Source organism: Scyliorhinus canicula, chromosome 31, assembly GCF_902713615.1.
Source record: "Scyliorhinus canicula chromosome 31, sScyCan1.1, whole genome shotgun sequence".
Taxonomy (NCBI): Eukaryota; Metazoa; Chordata; class Chondrichthyes; order Carcharhiniformes; family Scyliorhinidae; genus Scyliorhinus; species Scyliorhinus canicula.
In genome coordinates, this window is record NC_052176.1 from 1,358,151 (window position 1) to 1,385,652 (window position 27,502).

The 27,502-nt window shown below is 58.9% G+C and overlaps 1 protein-coding gene across 1 annotated transcript; it reads left to right on the plus strand.

The window, feature by feature from the left end:
* On the plus strand, nt 1-22,251 carry si:ch211-168d1.3 (ras and Rab interactor 2). Its single transcript, XM_038787315.1, has 10 exons — nt 1-180; nt 5,206-5,326; nt 6,801-6,873; nt 9,347-9,438; nt 10,033-10,715; nt 10,758-11,100; nt 12,757-13,062; nt 18,773-18,904; nt 21,094-21,257; nt 21,535-22,251. Exons 1-10 carry the CDS (start codon nt 1-3, stop codon nt 21,904-21,906), a joined length of 2,466 nt encoding a protein of 821 aa, XP_038643243.1. The 3' UTR covers nt 21,907-22,251.
* The last annotated feature ends 5,251 nt before the right edge of the window (nt 22,252-27,502 follow it).

Genomic DNA, 27,502 nt, shown 5'->3' on the forward strand with positions numbered 1-27,502 from the left:
ATGCAGGCGGACCCTGTGTACGATGCCCCCGAGACCCCCTCGGCCCGGCAGCCCTCCCACAAGTCGTCCCTGACCAAAGTCAGTGTTTTGGATCGCCTGATCTTCACCCACTCCGTCTGGCTCCAGCTCAGCCTGAACTCGGCGACCTCCCTCCACATTCTGCAGCGGGAGAGCCCGGGGGTGAGTACTCAGACCGTTATCGCCGTCCCACCGGACTCCGTACCTCTCCGAATGGAACTCCTCCTGCCCGTGAGGGTGGAGAGGCCGATCCCAGCAACCGGAGGCAAAGGCTCGTGGCCCAGCATGCTTCGGACATTCGACTGCAGAGGGCTTCGCAACACTGGCCCACCCTGTCCTCTTCCCATTGGCGTGTGTGCATTCTGGTACGTCCAGAAGCCCGATCGGTGTTGAGGCCAACAAGCACCCCAACCAATGGAAACAGGCCAGGTGTGGGATCTTCCTGCCCCCTCGGCCATCTCCTTCACATTGACGTTCAAAAACAGAAGCTTTCAGCTTCTTTCTGAATGGGGGGACTGCGAGGCAGAGCCGTCAGATTAGCAGCCAGCCGCCAGTCTCAGATTCTCAAACCTTTTAATCCCGAAAATTTCGCTTCGAAAACCAATTTTGAGAGATTTACAGTCAAACGTTTCTGTGTTTGAGCCACAGCAACTTGTGGACAGCACTGCCACCTGGTGGACACAGGCTGTCATTAAACACTCGTGGGAAGCGAGTCCCACATTCTCCCCACTCCCCGTGGGAGCGAGTCCCACATTCTCCCCACTCCCCGTGGGAGCGAGTCCCACATTCTCCCCACTCCCTGTGTGGGAGCGAGTCCCACATTCTCCCCACTCCCCGTGGGAGCGAGTCCCACATTCTCCCCACTCCCCGTGGGAGCGAGTCCCACATTCTCCCCACTCCCCGTGGGAGCGAGTCCCACATTCTCCCCACTCCCCGTGGGAGCGAGTCCCACATTCTCCCCACTCCCCGTGGGAGCGAGTCCCACATTCTCCCCTCCTCCCCGTGGGAGCGGAGTCCCGCATTCTCCCCGCTCCCCTGGGAGCGAGTCCCACATTCTCCCCCACTCCCCGTGGGAGCGAGTCCCACATTCTCCCCACTCCCCGTGAGAGCGAGTCCCGCATTCTCCCCACTCCCCGTGGGAGCGAGTCCCACATTCTCCCCACTCCCCGTGGGAGCTAGTCCCACATTCTCCCCACTCCCCGTGGGAGCGAGTCCCACATTCTCCCCATCCCCGTGGGAGCGAGCCCCACATTCTCCCCACTCCCCGTAGGAGCGAGTCCCACATTCTCCCCCACTCCCCGTGGGGAGCGAGTCCCACATTCTCCCCACTCGCTGTGGGAGCGAGTCCCACATTCTCCCCCACTCCCCGTGGGAGCGAGTCCCACATTCTCCCCACTCCCTGTGGGAGCGAGTCCCACATTCTCCCCGCTCCCCGTGGGAGCGAGTCCCACATTCTCCCCACTCCCTGTGGGAGCGAAGTCCCACATTCTCCCCACTCCCCGTGGGAGCAAATCCCACATTCTCCCCACTCCCTGTGGGAGCGAGTCCCGCATTCTCCCCATCCCCGTGGGAGCCAGTCCCACATTGTCCCCACTCCCCGTGGGAGCGAGTCCCACATTCTCCCTACTCCCCGAGGGAGCGAGTCCCACATTCTCCCCCGCTCCCCGTGGGAGCGAGTCCCACATTGTCCCCACTCTCCGTGGGAGCGAGTCCCACATTCTCCCCACTCCCCGTGGGAGCGAGTCCCACATTCTCCCCACTCCCCGTGGGAGCGAGTCCCACATTCTCCCCACTCCCCGTGGGAGCGAGTCCCACATTCTCCCCACTCCCCGTGGGAGCGAGTCCCACATTCTCCCCACTCCCCGTGGGAGCGAGTCCCACATTCTCCCCACTCCCTGTGGGAGCGAGTCCCGCATTCTCCCCATCCCCGTGGGAGCCAGTCCCACATTCTCCCCACTCCCCGTGGGAGCGAGTCCCACATTCTCCCCACTCACCGTGAGAGCGAGTCCCACATTCTCCCCACTCCCTGTGGGAGCGAGTCCCACATTCTCCCCACTCCCCGTGGGAGAGAGTCACACATTCTCCCTACTCCCCGTGGGAGCCAGTCCCACATTCTCCCCACTCCCCGTGGGAGCGAGTCCCACATTCTCCCCACTCACCGTGAGAGCGAGTCCCACATTCTCCCCACTCCCTGTGGGAGCGAGTCCCACATTCTCCCCACTCCCCGTGGGAGAGAGTCACACATTCTCCCTACTCCCCGTGGGAGCCAGTCCCACATTCTCCCCACTCCCCGTGGGAGCGAGTCCCACATTCTCCCCCACTCCCCGTGGGAGCGAGTTCCACATTCTCCCCCACTCCCCGTGGGAGCGAGTCCCACATTCTCCCCACTCCCTGTGGGAGCGAGTCCCACATTCTCCCCACTCCCCGTGGGAGAGAGTCACACATTCTCCCTACTCCCCGTGGGAGCCAGTCCCACATTCTCCCCACTCCCCGTGGGAACGAGTCCCACATTCTCCCCCACTCCCGTGGGAGCGAGTCCCACATTCTCCCCCACTCCCCGTGGGAGCGAGTCCCACATTCTCCCCACTCCCTGTGGGAGCGAGTCCCACATTCTCCCCGCTCCCCGTGGGAGTAGATCTCCACCAATCTTCTCTAGGTCGACCCAATCAAAACCGCCTTTATTGATTTAGAAACCTCAATCGGTTCCCCCACTCACCCTCCTCTTTTCGCGAGAATCCAGCCCCAGTCAGTTCAATCTTCCTGATCATTCTCACCTCTCGGTTCTGATATCACATTTATAAATCTTTCTCACACCTTCTCCACTGTCTCAATATCCTTTTTATAATGTGGAGACCGGGACTGTGCGCAGTAACTCCGAGTGTGGGATACGGAGACCGGGACTGTGCGCAGTAACTCCGAGTGTGGGATACGGAGACCGGGACTGTGAGCAGTAACTCCGAGTGTGGGATACGGAGACCGGGACTGTGCGCAGTAACTCCGAGTGTGGGATACGGAGACCGGGACTGTGCGCAGTAACTCCGAGTGTGGGATACGGAGACCGGGACTGTGCGCAGTAACTCCGAGTGTGGGATACGGAGACCGGGACTGTGCGCAGTAACTCCGAGTGTGGGATACGGAGACCGGGACTGTGCGCAGTAACTCCGAGTGTGGGATACGGAGACCGGGACTGTGCGCAGTAACTCCGAGTGTGGGATACGGGGACTGTGCGCAGTAACTCCGAGTGTGGGATACGGAGACCGGGACTGTGCGCAGTAACTCCGAGTGTGGGATACGGAGACCGGGACTGTGCGCAGTAACTCCGAGTGTGGGATACGGAGACCGGGACTGTGCGCAGTAACTCCGAGTGTGGGATACGGAGACCGGGACTGTGCGCAGTAACTCCGAGTGTGGGATACGGAGACCGGGACTGTGCGCAGTAACTCCGAGTGTGGGATACGGAGACCGGGACTGTGCGCAGTAACTCCGAGTGTGGGATACGGAGACCGGGACTGTGCGCAGTAACTCCGAGTGTGGGATACGGAGACCGGGACTGTGCGCAGTAACTCCGAGTGTGGGATACGGAGACCGGGACTGTGCGCAGTAACTCCGAGTGTGGGATACGGAGACCGGGACTGTGCGCAGTAACTCCGAGTGTGGGATACGGAGACCGGGACTGTGCGCAGTAACTCCGAGTGTGGGATACGGAGACCGGGACTGTGCGCAGTAACTCCGAGTGTGGGATACGGACGGGACTGTGCGCAGTAACTCCGAGTGTGGGATACGGAGACCGGACTGTGCGCAGTAACTCCGAGTGTGGGATACGGAGACCGGGACTGTGCGCAGTAACTCCGAGTGTGGGATACGGGGACTGTGCGCAGTAACTCCGAGTGTGGGATACGGAGACCGGGACTGTGCGCAGTAACTCCGAGTGTGGGATACGGAGACCGGGACTGTGCGCAGTAACTCCGAGTGTGGGATACGGAGACCGGGACTGTGCGCAGTAACTCCGAGTGTGGGATACGGAGACCGGGACTGTGCGCAGTAACTCCGAGTGTGGGATACGGAGACCGGGACTGTGCGCAGTAACTCCGAGTGTGGGATACGGAGACCGGGACTGTGCGCAGTAACTCCGAGTGTGGGATACGGAGACCGGGACTGTGCGCAGTAACTCCGAGTGTGGGATACGGAGACCGGGACTGTGCGCAGTAACTCCGAGTGTGGGATACGGAGACCGGGACTGTGCGCAGTAACTCCGAGTGTGGGATACGGGGACCGGGGCTGTGCGCAGTAACTCCGAGTGTGGGATACGGAGACCGGGACTGTGCGCAGTAACTCCGAGTGTGGGATACGGAGACCGGGACTGTGCGCAGTAACTCCGAGTGTGGGATACGGGGACTGTGCGCAGTAACTCCGGGTGTGGGATACGGAGACCGGGACTGTGCGCAGTAACTCCGAGTGTGGGATACGGAGACCGGGACTGTGTGCAGTAACTCCGAGTGTGGGATACGGAGACCGGGACTGTGCGCAGTAACTCCGAGTGTGGGATACGGAGACCGGGACTGTGCGCAGTAACTCCGAGTGTGGGATACGGAGACCAGGACTGTGCGCAGTAACTCCGAGTGTGGGATACGGAGACCGGGGCTGTGCGCAGTAACTCCGAGTGTGGGATACGGAGACCGGGACTGTGCGCAGTAACTCCGAGTGTGGGATACGGGGACTGTGCGCAGTAACTCCGAGTGTGGGATACGGAGACCGGGACTGTGCGCAGTAACTCCGAGTGTGGGATACGGAGACCGGGACTGTGCGCAGTAACTCCGAGTGTGGGATACGGAGACCGGGACTGTGCGCAGTAACTCCGAGTGTGGGATAGGGAGACCGGGACTGTGCGCAGTAACTCCGAGTGTGGGATACGGGGACCGGGACTGTGCGCAGTAACTCCGAGTGTGGGATACGGGGACTGTGCGCAGTAACTCCGAGTGTGGGATACGGGGACTGTGCGCAGTAACTCCGAGTGTGGGATACGGGGACTGTGCGCAGTAACTCAGAGTGTGGGATACGGAGACCAGGACTGTGCGCAGTAACTCCGAGTTACCAATAGATAAATTGGCAGACAGGACGATGTTTGGACGTATGGATATTGTGCGAGAGCTGGTCCTTTAACGATGAGTGTGATTCCCCCCATGGTAGATCTTCCTTGTGCGAAAGTCGGCGACATCTCAGAAGAAGGTTCTCTCGGTCCGACTATCGGACGATTCCGATCCCTCCTTTGTGCACGACTTTGTCCTCAATGAGGATTCCATCAATTCCAGTGAGTGAGATCATTATAGAATGTTCAGGGTCGTTCCCACAATGTTTAACTGAAGTAGTTTGGGTTCCGCCCAGGGTCACTCAGCTCCTGACCTCATTACAGCCTAGGGTCAAACATGGACAAAGAGCTGAATGGCAGAGGGGAGGTGGGAGTGACGGCCCTTTGACATCAAGGCAGCATTTGGCCGCGTTTGGCATCAAGGAGCCCGAGCGAAACTGGAGTCAATGGGAATCAGGGGGGAAACTCTCCGCTGGGCGGAGTCATACCCGGCACAAAGGGAGATGGTTGTGGTGGTTGGAGGTCAATCATCTCAACTCCAGGACATCACTGCAGGAGTTCCTCAGGGTCATGTCCTCGGCCCAGCCATCATCAGCTGCTTCATCAATGGCCTCCCTTCCATCATAAGGTCAGAAGTGGGGATGTTTGCAGCTGACTGCACAATGTTCAGCCCCATTCGCGACTCCTCAGATAATGAAGCAGTCCGTGTCCAAATGCAGCAAGACCTGGACAATATCCAGGCTCGGGGCTGGCAAGGGGCAAGTTACATTCACGCCACACAAGCCCCAGGCAATGACCATCTCCTGCAAGAGAGGATCTAACCATCGCCCCTTGACATTCAATGGCATTCCCATCGCTGAATCCCCACAATCAACATCCTGGGGGTTACCATTGATCAGAAACTGAACTGGACCCAGCCACATTAATACTGTGGATACCAGGGCAGGTCAGAGGCTGGGAATCCTGCAGAGAGTAACTCACCTCCTGACCCCCTCCCAAAGCCTGTCCACCATCTACAAGGCACAAGGCAGGAGTGTGAGGGACTCTCCACTTGCCTGGATGAGCGCGGCTCCCAACAACACTCAAGAAGCTCCACACCATCCAGGACAAAGCAGCCCCGCTCGATTGCTCCCCTTCCACAAACATTCACTCCCTCCCCCACCGACGCACAGTGGCAGCCGTGTGTACCGTCTACAAGATGCACCGCAGCAACTCACCAAGGCTCCTCAGGCAGCACCTTCCAAACCCACAGCCTCCACCATCTAGAAGGACGAGGGCAGCAGATACCTGGGAACCCCACCACCTGGAGGTTCCCCTCCCAGTCACTCCCCACCCCGACTGGGAAATATATCGGCCGTTCCTTCACTGTCGCTGGGGGCAACATCCTGGAACTCCCTCCCTAACAGCACAGTGGGTGTACCTACACCACGCGGGACTGCAGCGGGTTCAAGATGGCGGCTCACCCACCCCCTTCTCGAGGGGCAATTAGGGACGGGCAGTAAATGCTGGGCCCAGCCAGCGAGGCTCACATCACGTGAAGGAAGGTGAATGATGTTGGGAGAATGGGTTCTGATGAGGTCAGTGATTGGGGAACGGGGAATATTAGGGTTGTGAATGAGGGCCGGCGCAGAGAGAATGGGCCGAATGGCCTCTTACTGTGTTGCAAGATTCTAAAATTCCTTCCCTTCCCTTTCAGCTTTTTCCCTGGAAGGTTCCGGAGTAACATTTGGAGATCTCTTTCATCTCATCTCCTTTTACTGTGTGAGCAGGTGAGTGTGCGACTGGGAATGGGGGAAGGGGTCCACAGTCCCCTCACCCTCCTCCCCACCTAACCCAGGCTCCCCTCCCCCCCCACCACAGCCTCTCTCTCCCCTCCCTCCGCACTGTCAGAGGGTCAGTACTGAGGGAGTGCCGCACTGTCAGAGGGTCAGTACGGAGGGAGTGCCGCACTGTCAGAGGGTCAGTACTGAGGGAGTGCCGCACTGTCAGAGGGTCAGTACTGAGGGAGCCGCACTGTCAGAGGGTCAGTACTGAGGGAGCGCCGCACTGTCAGAGGGTCAGTACTGAGGGAGTGCCGCACTGTCAGAGGGTCAGTACTGAGGGAGCGCCGCACTGTCAGAGGGTCAGTACTGAGGGAGCCGCACTGTCAGAGGGTCAGTACTGAGGGAGTGTCGCACTGTCAGAGGGTCAGTACTGAGGGAGTGCCGCACTGTCAGAGGGTCAGTACTGAGGGAGCGCCGCACTGTCAGAGGGTCAGTACTGAGGGAGCCGCACTGTCAGAGGGTCAGTACTGAGGGAGTGTCGCACTGTCAGAGGGTCAGTACTGAGGGAGTGCCGCACTGTCAGAGGGTCAGTACTGAGGGAGTGCAGCACTGTCAGAGGGTCAGTACTGAGGGAGTGCCGCACTGTCAGAGGGTCAGTACTGAGGGAGCGCCGCACTGTCAGAGGGTCAGTACTGAGGGAGTGCAGCACTGTCAGAGGGTCAGTACTGAGGGAGTGCCGCACTGTCAGAGGGTCAGTACTGAGGGAGTGCCGCACTGTCAGAGGGTCAGTACTGAGGGAGTGCCGCACTGTCAGAGGGTCAGTACTGAGGGAGTGCCGCACTGTCAGAGGGTCAGTACTGAGGGAGTGCCGCACTGTCAGAGGGTCAGTCCTGAGGGAGTGCCGCACTGTCAGAGGGTCAGTCCTGAGGGAGTGCTGCACTGTCAGAGGGTCAGTACTGAGGGAGTGCTGCACTGTCAGAGGGTCAGTACTGAGGGAGTGCCGCACTGTCAGAGGGTCAGTACTGAGGGAGTGCCGCACTGTCAGAGGGTCAGTACTGAGGGAGCGCTGCACTGTCAGAGGGTCAGTACTGAGGGAGTGCCGCACTGTCAGAGGGTCAGTACTGAGGGAGTGCCGCACTGTCAGAGGGTCAGTACTGAGGGAGTGCTGCACTGTCAGAGGGTCAGTTCTGAGGGAGTGCCGCACTGTCAGGGGGTCAGTACTGAGGGAGCCGCACTGTCAGAGGGTCAGGACTGAGGGAGTGCCGCACTGTCAGAGAGTCAGTACTGAGGGAGTGCCACACTGTCAGAGGGTCAGTACTGAGGGAGTGCCGCACTGTCAGAGGGTCAGTACTGAGGGAGTGCTGCACTGTCAGAGGGTCAGTGCTGAGGGAGTGCCGCACTGTCAGAGGGTCAGTACTAAGGGAGTGCCGCACTGTCAGAGGGTCAGTACTGAGGGAGTGCAGCACTGTCAGAGGGTCAGTACTGAGGGAGTGCTGCACTGTCAGAGGGTCAGTGCTGAGGGAGTGCCGCACTGTCAGAGGGTCAGTACTGAGGGAGTGCTGCACTGTCAGAGGGTCAGTACTGAGGGAGTGCCGCACTGTCAGAGGGTCAGTACTGAGGGAGTGCCGCACTGTCAGAGGGTCAGTACTGAGGGAGTGCCGCACTGTCAGAGGGTCAGTACTGAGGGAGTGCCGCACTGTCAGAGTGTCAGTTCTGAGGGAGTGCCGCACTGTCAGAGGGTCAGTGCTGAGGGAGTGCCGCACTGTCAGAGGGTCAGTACTGAGGGAGTGCAGCACTGTCAGAGGGTCAGTACTGAGGGAGTGCCGCACTGTCAGAGGGTCAGTATTGAGGGAGTGCCGCACTGTCAGAGGGTCAGTACTGAGGGAGTGCTGCACTGTCAGAGGGTCAGTACTGAGGGAGTGCTGCACTGTCAGAGGGTCAGTACTGAGGGAGTGCTGCACTGACAGAGGGTCAGTACTGAGGGGGTGCCGCACTGTCAGAGGGTCAGTGCTGAGGGAGTGCCGCACTGTCAGAGGGTCAGTACTGAGGGAGTGCCGCACTGTCAGAGGGTCAGTACTGAGGGAGTGCCGCACTGTCAGAGGGTCAGTACTGAGGGAGTGCCGCACTGTCAGAGGGTCAGTCCTGAGGGAGTGCCGCACTGTCAGAGGGTCAGTACTGAGGGAGTGCCGCACTGTCAGAGGGTCAGTACTGAGGGAGTGCCGCACTGTCAGAGGGTCAGTACTGAGGGAGTGCCGCACTGTCAGACGGTCAGTACTGAGGGAGTGCCGCACTGTCAGAGGGTCAGTCCTGAGGGAGTGCTGCACTGCCAGAGTGTCAGTTCTGAGGGAGTGCCGCACTGTCAGAGGGTCAGTACTGAGGGAGTGCCGCACTGTCAGAGGGTCAGTGCTGAGGGGGAGGTGTCGGAGCGAGGGGGAACGCTGTGTATACTAACCACGGATCTCCCCTCTCTATGTTGAAGGGACGTATTGCCGTTCACCTTGAAGCTGCCTCTGGCCATCGCCACTGCCCGATCCCACAAGAAACTCAAGACCATCTCACACCTGGGCATTGGTGAGTGGCTGAACGCGGTGAGATTGGGGGGTGACCAGGGTTTGCCAGCTGAATGCCAATCAGATGTTGGGAACAAACCAACCGGGAAAAATTAATACAATAACTCAATGGGGGAGGGGCAGGGCGGGGGCGGGGGTGGGGGGGCGGGGGGGTCTTATGTTAACCCTCTATTTATCCTTTACAAAACTTGTCAGAGAAAATCCACGGGGTGAGCCACGGGGAGAGATATTGGGCGTCCAATCAGGGTGGAGGAAGAGTTTGTTGGCTCCGATTGGTTGGGGGGGTCCAGCCTGTGGGTCGGCCAATGGCGGGAGAGCTTTCGGGTTGGGGGCCGGTCCTGGGGCCGTCGGGAGGGAGTCACATGTAGGCCAGACGTGGGGGGGGGGGGGGAGGCCGGCAGATTTCCCGCTGCGAATGGGGGCGTGAGTGAATTCAGCAGTAGGCCGGGATAAAGCCTGGGCCTTTCCTGCTCTGCTGCGGCTGGTCATGGTGTGTGAGACGGTGGGTGGGAGAGTGGGAGGGGCCGTGCCCGATTAACTCAGTCCACGCTTTCTCTCTCTCCCCCCCCCCCCCCCCCCCCCCCACCCTGTTTAGAGTTTTGGAGCTCGGCCCTCAATGTGCGGGAGCCCCCGGCGCCGGAGGAATGGGGGGGCGAGTCGCCCCAGGAGTCGGGCCCCCCGGATTTCGTGCTGCAGAGCCCCCTGAGGACACGGCCCCCCGGGGAGGTGGGCCGGGCCGGCTGGAACGGGGCGCTCAGCTTCGTCAACCCCCTCTTCGGCCCCGAGGACCCGGGCGGGGACAAGCGGTCGCAGTTCAAGAGGAGCTTCAAGGTCCGGGTGTCGACGGAGACCTCCAGCCCCCTCTCGCCCCCCACCCAGCCCCCGCCCCCCGTCCCCTGGCAGGGGGGGAGCCCCCAGCCGTCCCCAGGGCCCCCCCGCAGCGCCTCGTCGGAGGACGACGCGTCCTACAAGCGCCCGAAGACCCCCGTCCCGCCCCCCCGGCTCCGGAAGAAGCTGCGGTCGCTGGAGCGGGGGCCGGCCCCGCCTCTGGAAGCCCCCCTCCCCCCCACCGCCGAGGAGACTTACCGGGTGCCAGCCCCGGCCGGCCTCCCGCTGACCCTGCGGGCGCAGGTTGGCGGGGGCCAGCGGCTGAGTGACGCCAGCTCCTCGTGCGCCTCCGAGGCGGACGGGCTGGGCCTGCTGTACGGGAAATCGCCGCCCCCCATCAGCAAGGTGTACAGCCAATCTCTCAGCAGCCTGGAGGGAGAGGAGGAGGAGGAGGAGGGGAGGAGGGGGGGGGAGGGGGAGGGGAGGCAGGCCGAACCCCACGACCCCCGACCCCCACCCCGGAGGTCGCGAAGCGTCCGGTGGATGGTACGCGCCCCCTTCCGGAAGATGAGCGAAGTCTTCAGCTCCTTCAGCAGCCCCGAGAAGAAGCTGGTGCGCGGCATCGAGGAGCGCTCACGGGACAGACACACCTACCTGGGGGGCCTGGTGCAGGACTTCCTGGGCTCCCTGCGGGAGGGCAAGGGGTCCCAGTCCAGCAGCTCCGAGCTCCTCCAAACCATCCGACAGTTCATGACCCACGTGAAGATGTTTCTGGAGCACAGCACGGAGCTGGATCAGACCATCGAACCCTTCATCGAGGACGAGGAGGAGAAAGGTGAGTGAAAGGAGGCAATCCCCATAGCTCAGCTTAAAAATCCAACACAATCCCACACACGGTCGCCAATGGTGGAGCGATGGGAATGGGGGGGATGGTCAAGAGGCCGGAATTGGAGGGAGCGCAGAGATCTCGGAGGGTTGTAGGGGCTGGAGGAGGTTACAGAGATAGGGAGAGTTGTAGGGGCTGGAGGAGGTTACAGAGATAGGGAGGGTTGTAGGGGCTGGAGGAGGTTACAGAGATAGGGAGGGTTGTAGGGGCTGGAGGAGGTTACAGAGATAGGGAGGGGTGTAGGGGCTGGAGGGGGTTACAGAGATAGGGAGGGTTGTAGGGGCTGGAGGAGGATACAGAGATTGGGAGGGTTGTCGGGACTGGAGGAGGTAACAGAGATAGGGAGGAGATGAGGAGGAAGATGGTATGGGGAGTAGAGTTTGGGATGAGCTGTGGGGTCCAGAGGAAACAATGTGGAAGTGTGTTGGAGTCGTGGAGGGTAGGAGGGTGTGTGCGAGGGTAGTGGTGGGAAGGAAGGTGTGGGCGAGGGTAGAGGAGGGGAGGGGGTGTGGGAGAGGGTAGAGGAGGGGAGGGGGTGTGGGAGAGGGTAGAGGAGGGGAGGAGGGTGTGGGAGAGGGTAGAGGAGGGGAGGGGGTGTGGGAGATGGTAGAGGAGGGGAGGGGGTGTTGGAGAGGGTAGAGGAGGGGAGGGGGTGTGGGAGAGGGTAGAGGAGGGGAGGGGGTGTGGGAGAGGGTAGAGGAGGGGAGGGGGTGTGGGAGAGGGTAGAGGAGGGGAGGGGGTGTGGGAGGGGGTAGAGGAGGGGAGGGGGTGTGGGAGAGGGTAGAGGAGGGGAGGGGGTGTGGGAGAGGGTAGAGGAGGGGAGGGGGTGTGGGAGGGGAGGGGGTGTGGGAGGGGAGGGGGTGTGGGAGGGAGGGGGTGTGGGAGAGGGTAGAGGAGGGGAGGGGGTGTGGGAGAGGGTAGAGGAGGGGAGGGGGTGTGGGAGAGGGTAGAGGAGGGAAGGGGGGTGTGGGAGGGGAGGGGGGTGTGGGAGAGGGTAGAGGAGGGGAGGGGGTGTGGGAGATGGTAGAGGAGGGGAGGGGGTGTTGGAGAGGGTAGAGGAGGGGAGGGGGTGTGGGAGAGGGTAGAGGAGGGGAGGGGTGTGGGAGAGGGTAGAGGAGGGGAGGGGGTTGTGGGAGAGGGTAGAGGAGGGGAGGGGGTGTGGGAGGGGGTAGAGGAGGGGAGGGGGTGTGGGAGAGGGTAGAGGAGGGGAGGGGGTGTGGGGAGAGGGTAGAGGAGGGGAGGGGGTGTGGGAGGGGAGGGGGTGTGGGAGGGGAGGGGGTGTGGGAGGGGAGGGGGTGTGGGAGAGGGTAGAGGAGGGGAGGGGGTGTGGGAGAGGGTAGAGGGAGGGAAGGGGGGTGTGGGAGGGGAGGGGGGTGTGGGAGGGGAGGGGGTGTGGGAGAGGGTAGAGGAGGGAAGGGGGGTGTGGGAGGGGAGGGGGTGTGGGAGGGGAGGGGTGTGGGAGGGGAGGGGGTGTGGGAGAGGGTAGAGGAGGGAAGGGGGGTGTGGGAGGGGAGGGGGTGTGGGAGGGGAGGGGGTGTGGGAGGGGAGGGGGTGTGGAAGAGGGTATGCCTTTCCCCTTATTGACAGCCTGTTGATTTTGCACAGAGCACCTTCTGGAGGTGGCGATGCACAAGAGCGTACTGAAGCCGCTCCGACGCAGTATCCTGGCCTGTCTGCGGGAGTTCCACACTGCCGATGGGTCCCTCCAACAGCTCCGACACAACGCACAGCTGGTCAGGGAGACTGGTCCTCAGAGTCTGGGACTCCGAGCCTCTGTCAAAGACACTGCGCCGATCGAAAAAATCAGACAGAAATTTCTTCTGATGCAAAAAACTTATTCTCCAATCAAGAAAGTCAACTTTCTCCTGCAAGCTTGCAAACTCATCTACGAGAAACTAGAAGGAGCTGCAGGTAAAAAACACTGAGCTCCCTCCACACTGTCCCCATCAAACACTGAGCTCCCTCCACACTGTCCCCATCAAACACTGAGCTCCCTCCACACTGTCCCCATCAAACACTGAGCTCCCTCCACACTGTCCCCATCAAACACTGAGCTCCCTCCACACTGTCCCCATCAAACACTGAGCTCCCTCCACACTGTCCCCATCAAACACTGAGCTCCCTCCACACTGTCCCCATCAAACACTGAGCTCCCTCCACACTGTCCCCATCAAACACTGAGCTCCCTCCACACTGTCCCCATCAAACACTGAGCTCCCTCCACACTGTCCCCATCAAACACTGAGCTCCCTCCACACTGTCCCCATCAAACACTGAGCTCCCTCCACACTGTCCCCATCAAACACTGAGCTCCCTCCACACTGTCCCCATCAAACACTGAGCTCCCTCCACACTGTCCCCATCAAACACTGAGCTCCCTCCACACTGTCCCCATCAAACACTGAGCTCCCTCCACACTGTCCCCATCAAACACTGAGCTCCCTCCACACTGTCCCCATCAAACACTGAGCTCCCTCCACACTGTCCCCATCAAACACTGAGCTCCCTCCACACTGTCCCCATCAAACACTGAGCTCCCTCCACACTGTCCCCATCAAACACTGAGCTCCCTCCACACTGTCCCCATCAAACACTGAGCTCCCTCCACACTGTCCCCATCAAACACTGAGCTCCCTCCACACTGTCCCCATCAAACACTGAGCTCCCTCCACACTGTCCCCATCAAACACTGAGCTCCCTCCACACTGTCCCCATCAAACACTGAGCTCCCTCCACACTGTCCCCATCAAACACTGAGCTCCCTCCACACTGTCCCCATCAAACACTGAGCTCCCTCCACACTGTCCCCATCAAACACTGAGCTCCCTCCACACTGTCCCCATCAAACACTGAGCTCCCTCCACACTGTCCCCATCAAACACTGAGCTCCCTCCACACTGTCCCCATCAAACACTGAGCTCCCTCCACACTGTCCCCATCAAACACTGAGCTCCCTCCACACTGTCCCCATCAAACACTGAGCTCCCTCCACACTGTCCCCATCAAACACTGAGCTCCCTCCACACTGTCCCCATCAAACACTGAGCTCCCTCCACACTGTCCCCATCAAACACTGAGCTCCCTCCACACTGTCCCCATCAAACACTGAGCTCCCTCCACACTGTCCCCATCAAACACTGAGCTCCCTCCACACTGTCCCCATCAAACACTGAGCTCCCTCCACACTGTCCCCATCAAACACTGAGCTCCCTCCACACTGTCCCCATCAAACACTGAGCTCCCTCCACACTGTCCCCATCAAACACTGAGCTCCCTCCACACTGTCCCCATCAAACACTGAGCTCCCTCCACACTGTCCCCATCAAACACTGAGCTCCCTCCACACTGTCCCCATCAAACACTGAGCTCCCTCCACACTGTCCCCATCAAACACTGAGCTCCCTCCACACTGTCCCCATCAAACACTGAGCTCCCTCCACACTGTCCCCATCAAACACTGAGCTCCCTCCACACTGTCCCCATCAAACACTGAGCTCCCTCCACACTGTCCCCATCAAACACTGAGCTCCCTCCACACTGTCCCCATCAAACACTGAGCTCCCTCCACACTGTCCCCATCAAACACTGAGCTCCCTCCACACTGTCCCCATCAAACACTGAGCTCCCTCCACACTGTCCCCATCAAACACTGAGCTCCCTCCACACTGTCCCCATCAAACACTGAGCTCCCTCCACACTGTCCCCATCAAACACTGAGCTCCCTCCACACTGTCCCCATCAAACACTGAGCTCCCTCCACACTGTCCCCATCAAACACTGAGCTCCCTCCACACTGTCCCCATCAAACACTGAGCTCCCTCCACACTGTCCCCATCAAACACTGAGCTCCCTCCACACTGTCCCCATCAAACACTGAGCTCCCTCCACACTGTCCCCATCAAACACTGAGCTCCCTCCACACTGTCCCCATCAAACACTGAGCTCCCTCCACACTGTCCCCATCAAACACTGAGCTCCCTCCACACTGTCCCCATCAAACACTGAGCTCCCTCCACACTGTCCCCATCAAACACTGAGCTCCCTCCACACTGTCCCCATCAAACACTGAGCTCCCTCCACACTGTCCCCATCAAACACTGAGCTCCCTCCACACTGTCCCCATCAAACACTGAGCTCCCTCCACACTGTCCCCATCAAACACTGAGCTCCCTCCACACTGTCCCCATCAAACACTGAGCTCCCTCCACACTGTCCCCATCAAACACTGAGCTCCCTCCACACTGTCCCCATCAAACACTGAGCTCCCTCCACACTGTCCCCATCAAACACTGAGCTCCCTCCACACTGTCCCCATCAAACACTGAGCTCCCTCCACACTGTCCCCATCAAACACTGAGCTCCCTCCACACTGTCCCCATCAAACACTGAGCTCCCTCCACACTGTCCCCATCAAACACTGAGCTCCCTCCACACTGTCCCCATCAAACACTGAGCTCCCTCCACACTGTCCCCATCAAACACTGAGCTCCCTCCACACTGTCCCCATCAAACACTGAGCTCCCTCCACACTGTCCCCATCAAACACTGAGCTCCCTCCACACTGTCCCCATCAAACACTGAGCTCCCTCCACACTGTCCCCATCAAACACTGAGCTCCCTCCACACTGTCCCCATCAAACACTGAGCTCCCTCCACACTGTCCCCATCAAACACTGAGCTCCCTCCACACTGTCCCCATCAAACACTGAGCTCCCTCCACACTGTCCCCATCAAACACTGAGCTCCCTCCACACTGTCCCCATCAAACACTGAGCTCCCTCCACACTGTCCCCATCAAACACTGAGCTCCCTCCACACTGTCCCCATCAAACACTGAGCTCCCTCCACACTGTCCCCATCAAACACTGAGCTCCCTCCACACTGTCCCCATCAAACACTGAGCTCCCTCCACACTGTCCCCATCAAACACTGAGCTCCCTCCACACTGTCCCCATCAAACACTGAGCTCCCTCCACACTGTCCCCATCAAACACTGAGCTCCCTCCACACTGTCCCCATCAAACACTGAGCTCCCTCCACACTGTCCCCATCAAACACTGAGCTCCCTCCACACTGTCCCCATCAAACACTGAGCTCCCTCCACACTGTCCCCATCAAACACTGAGCTCCCTCCACACTGTCCCCATCAAACACTGAGCTCCCTCCACACTGTCCCCATCAAACACTGAGCTCCCTCCACACTGTCCCCATCAAACACTGAGCTCCCTCCACACTGTCCCCATCAAACACTGAGCTCCCTCCACACTGTCCCCATCAAACACTGAGCTCCCTCCACACTGTCCCCATCAAACACTGAGCTCCCTCCACACTGTCCCCATCAAACACTGAGCTCCCTCCACACTGTCCCCATCAAACACTGAGCTCCCTCCACACTGTCCCCATCAAACACTGAGCTCCCTCCACACTGTCCCCATCAAACACTGAGCTCCCTCCACACTGTCCCCATCAAACACTGAGCTCCCTCCACACTGTCCCCATCAAACACTGAGCTCCCTCCACACTGTCCCCATCAAACACTGAGCTCCCTCCACACTGTCCCCATCAAACACTGAGCTCCCTCCACACTGTCCCCATCAAACACTGAGCTCCCTCCACACTGTCCCCATCAAACACTGAGCTCCCTCCACACTGTCCCCATCAAACACTGAGCTCCCTCCACACTGTCCCCATCAAACACTGAGCTCCCTCCACACTGTCCCCATCAAACACTGAGCTCCCTCCACACTGTCCCCATCAAACACTGAGCTCCCTCCACACTGTCCCCATCAAACACTGAGCTCCCTCCACACTGTCCCCATCAAACACTGAGCTCCCTCCACACTGTCCCCATCAAACACTGAGCTCCCTCCACACTGTCCCCATCAAACACTGAGCTCCCTCCACACTGTCCCCATCAAACACTGAGCTCCCTCCACACTGTCCCCATCAAACCCTCCACACTGTCCCCATCAAACCCTCCACACTGTCCCCATCAAACCCTCCACACTGTCCCCATCAAACCCTCCCCCACACTGTCCCCATCAAACCCTCCACACTGTCCCCATCAAACCCTCCACACTGTCCCCATCAAACACTGAGCTCCCTCCACACTGTCCCCATCAAACACTCCTCCACACTGTCCCCATCAAACACTGAGCTCCCTCCACACTGTCCCCATCAAACACTGAGCTCCCTCCACACTGTCCCCATCAAACACTGAGCTCCCTCCACACTGTCCCCATCAAACACTGAGCTCCCTCCACACTGTCCCCATCAAACACTGAGCTCCCTCCACACTGTCCCCATCAAACACTGAGCTCCCTCCACACTGTCCCCATCAAACACTGAGCTCCCTCCACACTGTCCCCATCAAACACTGAGCTCCCTCCACACTGTCCCCATCAAACACTGAGCTCCCTCCACACTGTCCCCATCAAACACTGAGCTCCCTCCACACTGTCCCCATCAAACACTGAGCTCCCTCCACACTGTCCCCATCAAACACTGAGCTCCCTCCACACTGTCCCCATCAAACACTGAGCTCCCTCCACACTGTCCCCATCAAACACTGAGCTCCCTCCACACTGTCCCCATCAAACACTGAGCTCCCTCCGCACTGTCCCCATCAAACACTGAGCTCCCTCCACACTGTCCCCATCAAACACTGAGCTCCCTCCACACTGTCCCCATCAAACACTGAGCTCCCTCCACACTGTCCCCATCAAACACTGAGCTCCCTCCACACTGTCCCCATCAAACACTGAGCTCCCTCCACACTGTCCCCATCAAACACTGAGCTCCCTCCACACTGTCCCCATCAAACACTGAGCTCCCTCCACACTGTCCCCATCAAACACTGAGCTCCCTCCACACTGTCCCCATCAAACACTGAGCTCCCTCCACACTGTCCCCATCAAACACTGAGCTCCCTCCACACTGTCCCCATCAAACACTGAGCTCCCTCCACACTGTCCCCATCAAACACTGAGCTCCCTCCACACTGTCCCCATCAAACACTGAGCTCCCTCCACACTGTCCCCATCAAACACTGAGCTCCCTCCACACTGTCCCCATCAAACACTGAGCTCCCTCCACACTGTCCCCATCAAACACTGAGCTCCCTCCACACTGTCCCCATCAAACACTGAGCTCCCTCCACACTGTCCCCATCAAACACTCAGCTCCCTCCACACTGTCCCCATCAAACACTGAGCTCCCTCCACACTGTCCCCATCAAACACTGAGCTCCCTCCACACTGTCCCCATCAAACACTGAGCTCCCTCCACACTGTCCCCATCAAACACTGAGCTCCCTCCACACTGTCCCCATCAAACACTGAGCTCCCTCCACACTGTCCCCATCAAACACTGAGCTCCCTCCGCACTGTCCCCATCAAACACTGAGCTCCCTCCACACTGTCCCCATCAAACACTGAGCTCCCTCCACACTGTCCCCATCAAACACTGAGCTCCCTCCACACTGTCCCCATCAAACACTGAGCTCCCTCCACACTGTCCCTCTCTGCCCTCTCTCCCTGTGTGTACCGGAGAGTGGATGGAGTTGGGGAAATGTGTGCCTGTGTCGTTCGCTATCTCACTTCGCCTCTCTGCCCTGTTGCAGGTGAGGCCTGTGGAGCAGATGAGTTTCTGCCGACCCTGTCCTACATCATCGCGGAATGTGACCTACCGGAACTCTCCCTGGAAGTGGAATATATGATGGAGTTACTCGACCAGTCGGAGCTGATGGGAGAAGGTGGGGGATGACTGTGGTCAGGCTCTGATATCAGCCCTGTGAGGGATTCCCGAGGCCCGTGTGTTCAGACTTGTTCCAGTCTGGATTGAGGTGGGCGAGACGCTGGGCATTCAAATGGGGCAGTAATGCAGGCTTGGGAACTGCGAGATCCGGGTTCAAATCCCGTTCACATCCAAACTTCAGTTCAATTCATAAAATCTGGGGTTATAAAGCTCGTGTCAGTGACAGCGACCGTGACAACGCTCATCGATTGGCCTAAAAACCCAACTGGTTCATTAAAGTCCCATTTCAGGAAGGAGATCTGCCGTCCTTACCCCCTACGTGTGACTCCAGACCGTCCCACACAGCGACGGGGTCGACCCTTGCCCCCCTCGCCCCCCCCCCGAATGGCCGAGCGTGACGCTCAGGGTGGAGGGGGTGACTGGGGACAGGCGGTAAATGTTGGGCCCGATACACCACATCACCGTCAACTAACGGTGTTCCCATCAGTCCCAGAGTTCCGAGCATCTTGAGGGAGCGCCAGAAATGGGGAATCTCTCCCGCTTTTCAATCGAAGATTGACTATTAAACCCCGTCAGGGAATTCAGGAGCAACCTCTTTACCCAGGGGGAATGTGGGACTCGATACCACGGGGAGTGGGGGAGAATGTGGGACTCGCTCGCACGGGGAGTGGGGGAGAATGTGGGACTCGCTCCCACGGGGAGTGGGGAGAATGTGGGACTCGCTCCCACGGAGAGTGGGGGAGAATGTGGGATTCGCTCCCACGGGGAGTGGGGAGAATGTGGGACTCGCTCCCACGGGGAGTGGGGGAGAATGTGGGACTCGCTCACACAGGAAGTGGAGAGAATGTGGGACTCGCTCCCACAGGGAGTGGGGAAAATGTGGGACTCGCTCCCATGGGGAGTGGGGGGAGAATGTGGGACTCGCTCCCACGGGGAGTGGGGAGAATGTGGGACTCGCTCCCCATGGGGAGTGGGGGGAGAATGTGGGATTCGCTCCCACCGGGAGTGGGGAGAATGTGGGACTCGCTCCCACGGGGAGTGGGGGAGAATGTGGGACTCGCTCCCACGGGGAGTGGGGAGAATGTGGGACTCGTTCCCACGGGGAGTGGGGAGAATGTGGGACTCGCTCCCACGGGGAGTGGGGAGAATGTGGGACTCGTTCCCACGGGGAGTGGGGGAGAATGTGGGACTCGCTCCCACGGGGAGTACTCGAGGTGAATAATCTTGATACATTTAAGGCGTGAGCTGGATAAACAGATGATGGAGAGAGGAATAGACGGATAGGGTGATGGAGGGAGATGAAGACGTGCAAAGTGGTTCGTGTGGGACAGAATGATCAGCAGATGGGGCGAATTGTCTATTTTTGTTGTGCTGGGTGAAACGCAGGCCACTGGTTGGTGTTGCCATGTTCAGTACTGGTGATTGGACAGTGTGATCGACACCATGGTGATATCTCCCTTGGATCATAGAATCAGGACGAGACCATTCAGTCCATCCTCTCTGTGCTGGCCCTTTGGAACCAGTCCCCCTCCTCCCCCCGCTCTTTCCCCCACAGCTCTGCAGATTCCTCCTTTCCGAGTATTTTCCCCACTCCTCCATTTTGGAAGTTCCTGTTGAATCGGCTTCCGCCGCCCTTTCAGGCAGAACCTTCCGGATCACAACAACTCGCTGTGTCAAAAATACACATTCTCCTCATCTCCCCACCCTCTGGTTCTGTTCCTGATTCTCCTCAATCTGTGTCCCCCCCTCTGGTTACCCACCCTCCCGCCAACTGGGAAACACTTTCTCCTCGTCGCCTCTATCCAAACCCCTTCCTGATTCGGAACGCCGCCTGGATTCAATCTCCCCCCCCCCCCCCTTAAACCCTCTCCGCTCCGAGGAAGGACAGTCCCAGCTTCTCCCCGTCTCTCTCCACATTCACTGAAGTCCCTCATCCCCCGGGAACGTTCTAGAAAATCTCCCTCTCCGAGGCCACGACGCCCTTCCTGAAGTTAGGGCACCGGGGTTGGACCCAGTCCCTCAGTCGGGGTCTAACCCGTGTTGAGAAAGGGTTTCACATCATTTCCTTGTTGCTGTCCCCCGTGTGTCTATTCAGAGAGCTTATTTATTCTTATCGACGTACAATGTCCTGTTTGTTCACCCCGTGTATCTCTTTACACCCCCCCCCCCCCCCCCTCTGGCCCCCAGGTGGATACTACCTCACCAGCCTGTACGCCAGCACGGTTGAACTGCAGAGTTTTCACGTGGATCGGGTGGTGATTGGCATCAGTAACGAGATTAGACATTCGCTCAAGCAGTGGCACAAGCGGAGGAGGACGTACGACCCCATGCCCTCGGTCAATGACTTCCAGGTCAGTGCGACACAGAGCGCGTCGGTGGGTGGAGGGAGTGAATGTTTGTGGAAGGGGGGAGCAATCGAGCGGGGCTGCTTTGTCCTGGATGGTGTGGAGCTTCTTGAGTATTGGAGCTGCGCACGTCCAGGCGAGTGGAGAGTCTCCCATCGCACTCCTGCCTTGTGCCTTGTAGATGGTGAACAGGTGTCTTGTTGAGCTGTTGCGGTGAATCTCACAGTGGTGACGGGGCCTGCCGCAATATGAACTCTTCTCCCTCTCTCTCTCCCCCCCTCAGAACTTCATCCGTGTCGCCTACCGCGACCCCAACAATGGCTGCACGGCCAAGACGCTGGTGGTCAGACCGACGGAGACGGCGGAAGGCCTCTGTCGGCTGTGCGCCGAGAAGTTCAAGGTGCAGGATTCGGCGGCGCACGGCCTCTTCCTGGTGGTCAACGACAGCTGGCAGCTCCTGGCCGGTGACGCCCTCCCGCAGCACATCAAGTCGGAGCTGAAGGGCCAAGACGACTCCTCGGGCTACTACCACTTTGTCTACAGGCCGGTCGACCAGGAGAGGCCGGCGCCCCCCCGGGGCAACCGGCGGCTCCTCCGGGACAACGCCATCGACCTGGGGGGCGACCTCGCGGCCGAAGAGCCGGATCGGGCCTGACGGAGAGGCCGGGGGGGTGGGGTCTCGAAGGACAACGAGGCCTAGCTGGTCGCCACGGCCTGTCAAGCCTGGAACTCCATCCCAAGCCTTTGCACTTACCATTTTGAGTCTGCCTCCCAGGCAAACAGGGGCCTGGGACAGTAACGGGGGACAGAGAAGCCTGTTAGGCTGTGCCAAGCGAAGTGACGCCGAATAGTCGATTCCGAAACTGCCTTTGAACACTCTAGCCACCAGCGTACCTGCGTTACATATCTGTGCGGCAGGCTGAAAAGTCTGAAGCCCTATTTAAACCTTGCGATGTACAATGAGATTGATTAGAACGTGAGCTGGTCTCATTTAATCTCCCACCTGTTTTTTGTGCCTCTTATTTGTGACCTTGCTGGGGCGTGACAGGCCGCTGGGGCGCAGGTGGGCAAGGGGCCAAGGGTGGCAACGCCCCCGTGGAACGAGGGCCTTGAATGGCGTCTCGTCAACTGCTCCCCTTTGTCTATTGGCAGGGGCCCAGAGGTGGGCACCAGGGGTGGCAGCAGGACACCAGCCCTTGGCATGGAATTTCACTGTGGGCTTCCCAGTCCCCCGGCCTCTCTCAACCCCCCCCCAATACCAGGGTCACCATGCCCACCTCTTTGCCACCTCAACATGGTCACCTCACCGCCCCTCCCCCAACCCCCATCCGATCAAATCCTTTCTTTATTCCCGAATCTCAGGAACCCCCTCAAATCGAAATCGCCCCCCCCTCCATCCCGGTTCGTCTTACCTCGCCCTCTCTCAGTCTCTCGGTCGTTTAACATTCAACAACTTCCTAAGATGGCTGCGGATTTCATAGAATTTTTCACAGAAGGAGGCCATTCGGCCCATCGAGTCTGCACTGGCTCTTGGAAGAGCACCCTACCCAGGATCAACACCTCCACCCCGTCCCCATAACCCAGCAACCCCACCCAACACTAAGGGCAATTTTGGACACTAAGGGCAATTTATCATGGCCAATCCACCTAACCCGCACATCTTTGGACTGTGGGAGGAAACCGGAGCACCCGGAGGAAACCCACGGAGGCACGGGGAAAACGTGCAGACTCCGCACAGACAGTGACCCAGCCGGGAATCGAACCTGGGACCCTGGAGCTGTGAAGCGATTGTGCTATCCACAATGCTACCGTGTTCCGCCTGCACCCCCCCCCCCCCGACTCTCGTCTCGCTATAGTTAAATTTCCTTCTGCCCTCGGAGACTCCCGCAGCACAGAAACATACCATTCAGCCCGTCGCCCCAATACTAGCCCCCCCCCCCCCCCGAAGGAGTTTCCCACGTTCTCGCAATTCGCGAGCCCAGCTCCCATCTCTGCGGCACGGCAATTAGCGCCGCTGCCCCACAGCTCCAGGGTCCCAGGTTCGATTCCCCGCTGGGTCAGTGTCTGTGCGGAGTCTGCACGTTCTCCCCCCGTGCCTGCGTTGGTTTCCTCCGGGTGCTCCGGTTTCCTCCCACAGTCCAAAGATGTGCAGGTTCGGTGGATGGGCCAGGATCAATGACCCCCGCAGCGTCCAGAAAGGATGGTGGGGTTAGGGGGAGAGGGCGGGGGAGTGGGCCGAGATAGGGGGCTCTTTCGGAGGGTTGGTGCAGACTTGATGGGCCGAGTGGCCTCCTTCTGGACTATGGGGATTCTCCGGGTCGGCCTTACATTCCCCTCTGCCCAGCACAGGGGACCTTGTTAGAAGCTCTTCCAGATGGTTGTGGCTCCTCTGTACAGCTGACGGACGCCCCACTTCAACACTCCACCTCACAGGGAGGTTAAGAGTTGAGGCCAGGGGGGCGGGGGTTGGAGGGGCAAAGGGACATCACCGTTAAACCAGAGGCAGGAGAGAATTCAGGAGGAGGGGAGAGGGGGGCGGAGGAGAGGGGGAGGAGGAGAGGGGGAGGGGGAGGAGGAGAGGGGGAAGGGGAGAGGGGGAGGGGCAAGGAGGAGAGGGGGGAAGGGGATGTGGAGGAGGGGGGAAGGGGAGATGGGGGGGAGGTGGAGGTGGGGGGAAGGGGAGGTGGATGTAGGGGAGGTGGAGGTAGGGGGGAGGAGGAGGGGGAGGTGGAGGATGGGTGGGGGGGGAGGTGGAGGATGGGTGGGGGGGGAGGGTGGAGGATGGGTGGGGGGGGGGGAGGGTGGAGGAGGGAGCGGAATTTGATCCCAGCCCCTCCTGGGAAATGTGCAGCCAGTTGGATATTTTTAGGGTCAGGTTGGGGAGGAAAATAAACTGCTGGGGGGGTGGGGGGGTAGGCTCACCTTTAAGGGACTCACCATGACCGGAAGCGGCGTTGATTGGATGGGTGTGTCGGCTCGGTGGCCAATGGGCGCCGGCCAGAATGTAGCAATATCTGGTTCCATGGCGCTGGGCCAATGAGAGGCAGCGGAGGGGGCGGGACCGCTCAGCTGGCATTTAAAGGCAGACTGTCAGTGCGGTTTGATTTAACGGTGTTCAATTTCTAATCGCTGATGACTTTAACCCAGGAGGGGGGCAGTCCCGGAAGCAGCGGGACTTAGGGATCGGATTCCCGATTGGAAAAGGTTGTCTCTCTCCCTCTCTGCTCCTTATCTGGGTGAAACCCAGAGAACAGCTTCATACTGGCAGGAGCTCCAGCCGCAACAGACTCGCCATTCATTCAGTGAGAGAGAGAGGGATCAGGGACATTTCACAAGGAGCCCTGTCCCTGAGTCTGTCTGTGTCTCTGTCCCTGTCTGTGATCTCTGTGACTGTGCATCTCCCTGAGTGTCTGTGTTCCTCTCCCTGAGTCTGTCTGTGTCTCTGTCCCTGTCTGTGGTCTCTGTGACTGTGCATCTCCCTGAGTCTGTCTGTGTCCCTGTCCCTGAGTGTTTCTGTGTCCCTGTCTCTGTCCCTGGTCTCTGTGACTGTACCTCTCCCTGAGTCTGTCTGTGTCCCTGATCTTTGTGATTGTGCCTCTCCCTGAGTGTCTGTGTTCCTGTCCCTGAGTGTTTCTGTGTCCCTGTCTCTGTCCCTGATCTCTGTGACTGTGCCTCTCCCTGAGTGTCTGTGTTCCTCTCCCTGAGTCTGTCTGTGTCTCTGTCCCTGTCTGTGGTGACTGTGCATCTCCCTGAGTCTGTCTGTGTCCCTGATCTCTGTGACTGTGCCTCTCCCTGAGTGTCTGTGTTCCTCTCCCTGAGTCTGTCTGTGTCTCTGTCCCTGTCTGTGGTCTCTGTGACTGTGCATCTCCCTGAGTCTGTCTGTGTCCCTGTCCCTGAGTGTCTGTGTCCCTGTCCCTGAGTGTTTCTGTGTCCCTGTCTCTGTCAATGATCTCTGTGATTGTGCCTCTCCCTGAGTGTCTGTGTTCCTGTCCCTGAGTGTTTCTGTGTCCCTGTCTCTGTCCCTGGTCTCTGTGATTGTGCCTCTCCCTGAGTGTCTGTGTCCCTGAGTGTTTATGTGTCTCTGTCCCTGTCCCTGAGTGTGTCTGTGTTCCTGTCTTTGTCCCTGCCCTCTGTCACTGTCCTTGTGTCTGACCCTGTCTCTAACCCTGTGACTGTCTCTATCTCTGTAACTGTCCCTCTCCCTGTTGCTGTCTCCAAATCTGTCTCTGTGACTGTCCCTCACCCTGTCACTGACACTGTCCCTCTCTCTCCCCCCCCCCCCCCCCTTTTCACATTGAAAAGAAATCAGAGTTTTGTTAATTTCAGTGAAATTTCCGGAGGAAATCGCCACAGTGGAGGATGGCAGAAGGTGAGCTCATCAATATCCTCAACTTGGGAATGGTCCCCAGTTTTAAACCTTTCTGTTTTCCAGTCACTTGCATGGGCCGGATGTCGAATTCGCTGCCATTTCTAACAACCTGTTATTACCTCTTCAGGTTTTGTGTTTGCCTCGTGCTAAAGTTTGTCCTGATTGGTAAACGGCAACATTTTGTTCCCCAACCCCTGGTTTTTATTTTCAGGTTCAAACATATTGCGATGTTGTTGATCTGCTGTTTGAAGATTTACCTTGGGGAGATTGTCATTTATTTTTTGGCTTCTTCCTTTGGCATCTCAATGTTCCCTTGCTGTTAATTCAGGCGAACCAGGTTGGCCTCAGTATCAATGCTTTATTTTGATTGGGGGGGGGGGTGGGGGGGCAATGAGAAATTCTTGGCAGTCTTACCCCCACCACAGGCCATCCAGGCTCAAAGACGTGAGCTCCGCTGGCTAGATCAGAATTTATTGCCCCTCGAGAAGGGGGTGGGTGAGCCGCCATCTTGAACCCGCTGCAGTCCCGCCAGGTGTAGGTACACCCTCTGTGCTGTTAGGGAGGGAGTTCCAGGACGCTGCCCCCAGTGACAGTGAAGGAACGGCCGATATATTTCCCAGTCGGGGTGGGGAGTGACTTGGAGGGGAACCTCCAGGTGGTGGGGTTCCCAGGTATCTGCTGCTCTTGTCCTTCTAGATGGTGGAGGCTGTGGGTTTGGAAGGTGCTGCCTGAGGAGCCTTGGTGAGTTGCTGCAGTGCATCTTGTAGACGGGACACACGGCTGCCGCTGTGCGTCGGTGGGGGAGGGAGTGAATGTTTGTGGAAGGGGAGCAATCAAGCGGGGCTGCTTTGTCCTGGATGGTGTGGAGCTTCTGGAGTGTTGTTGGGAGCCGCACTCATCCAGGCAAGTGGAGAGTCCCTCACACTCCTGACTTGTGCCTTGTAGATGTTGGACAGGCTTTGGGGGGGTCAGGAGGTGAGTTACTCTCCGCAGGATTCCCAGCCTCTGACCTGCCCTGGTAGCCACAGTATTAATGTGGCTGGGTCCAGTTCAGTTTCTGATCAATGGTAACCCCCAGGATGTTGATTGTGGGGATTCAGCGATGGTAATGCCATTGAATGTCAAGGGGCGATGGTTAGATCCTCTCTTGTAGGAGATGGTCATTGCCTGGGGCTTCTGTGGCGTGAATGTAACTTGCCCCTTGCCAGCCCCGAGCCTGGATATTGTCCAGGTCTTGCTGCATTTGGACACGGACGGCTTCAGTATCTGAGGAGTCGGGAATGGTGCTGAACATTGTGCAGACATCCGCAAACATCCCCACTTCTGACCTTCTGATGGAAGGGAGGCCATTGATGAAGCAGCTGGAGATGGTTGGGGCCGAGGACACTACCCTGAGGAACTCCTGCAGTGATGTCCTGGAGCTGAGATGATTGGCCTCCAACCACCACAACCATCTCCCTTTGTGCCGGGTATGACTCCAGCCAGCGGAGAGTTTCCCCCCCTGATTCCCATTGACTCCAGTTTAGCTCGGGCTCCTTGATGCCAAACTCGGCCAAATGCTGCCTTGATGTCAAAGGGCCGTCACTCCCACCTCCCCTCTGGCATTCAGCTCTTTGTCCATGTTTGACCCAAGGCTGTAATGAGGTCAGGAGCTGAGTGACCCTGGGCGGAACCCAAACTGAGTGTCCGGGAGCAGGTTATTGCTGAGTAAGTGCTGCTTGATAACACTGTTGATGAACCCTCCCATCACTTTGCTGATGCTGGAGAGCAGACTGATGGGGCGGTAATTGGCTGGGTTGGATTTGTTCTGTCTCTTGTGTACGGAACACACCCGGGCAACTTTCCACATTGCCGGGTAGATGCCAGGGTTGTAGCTGTACTG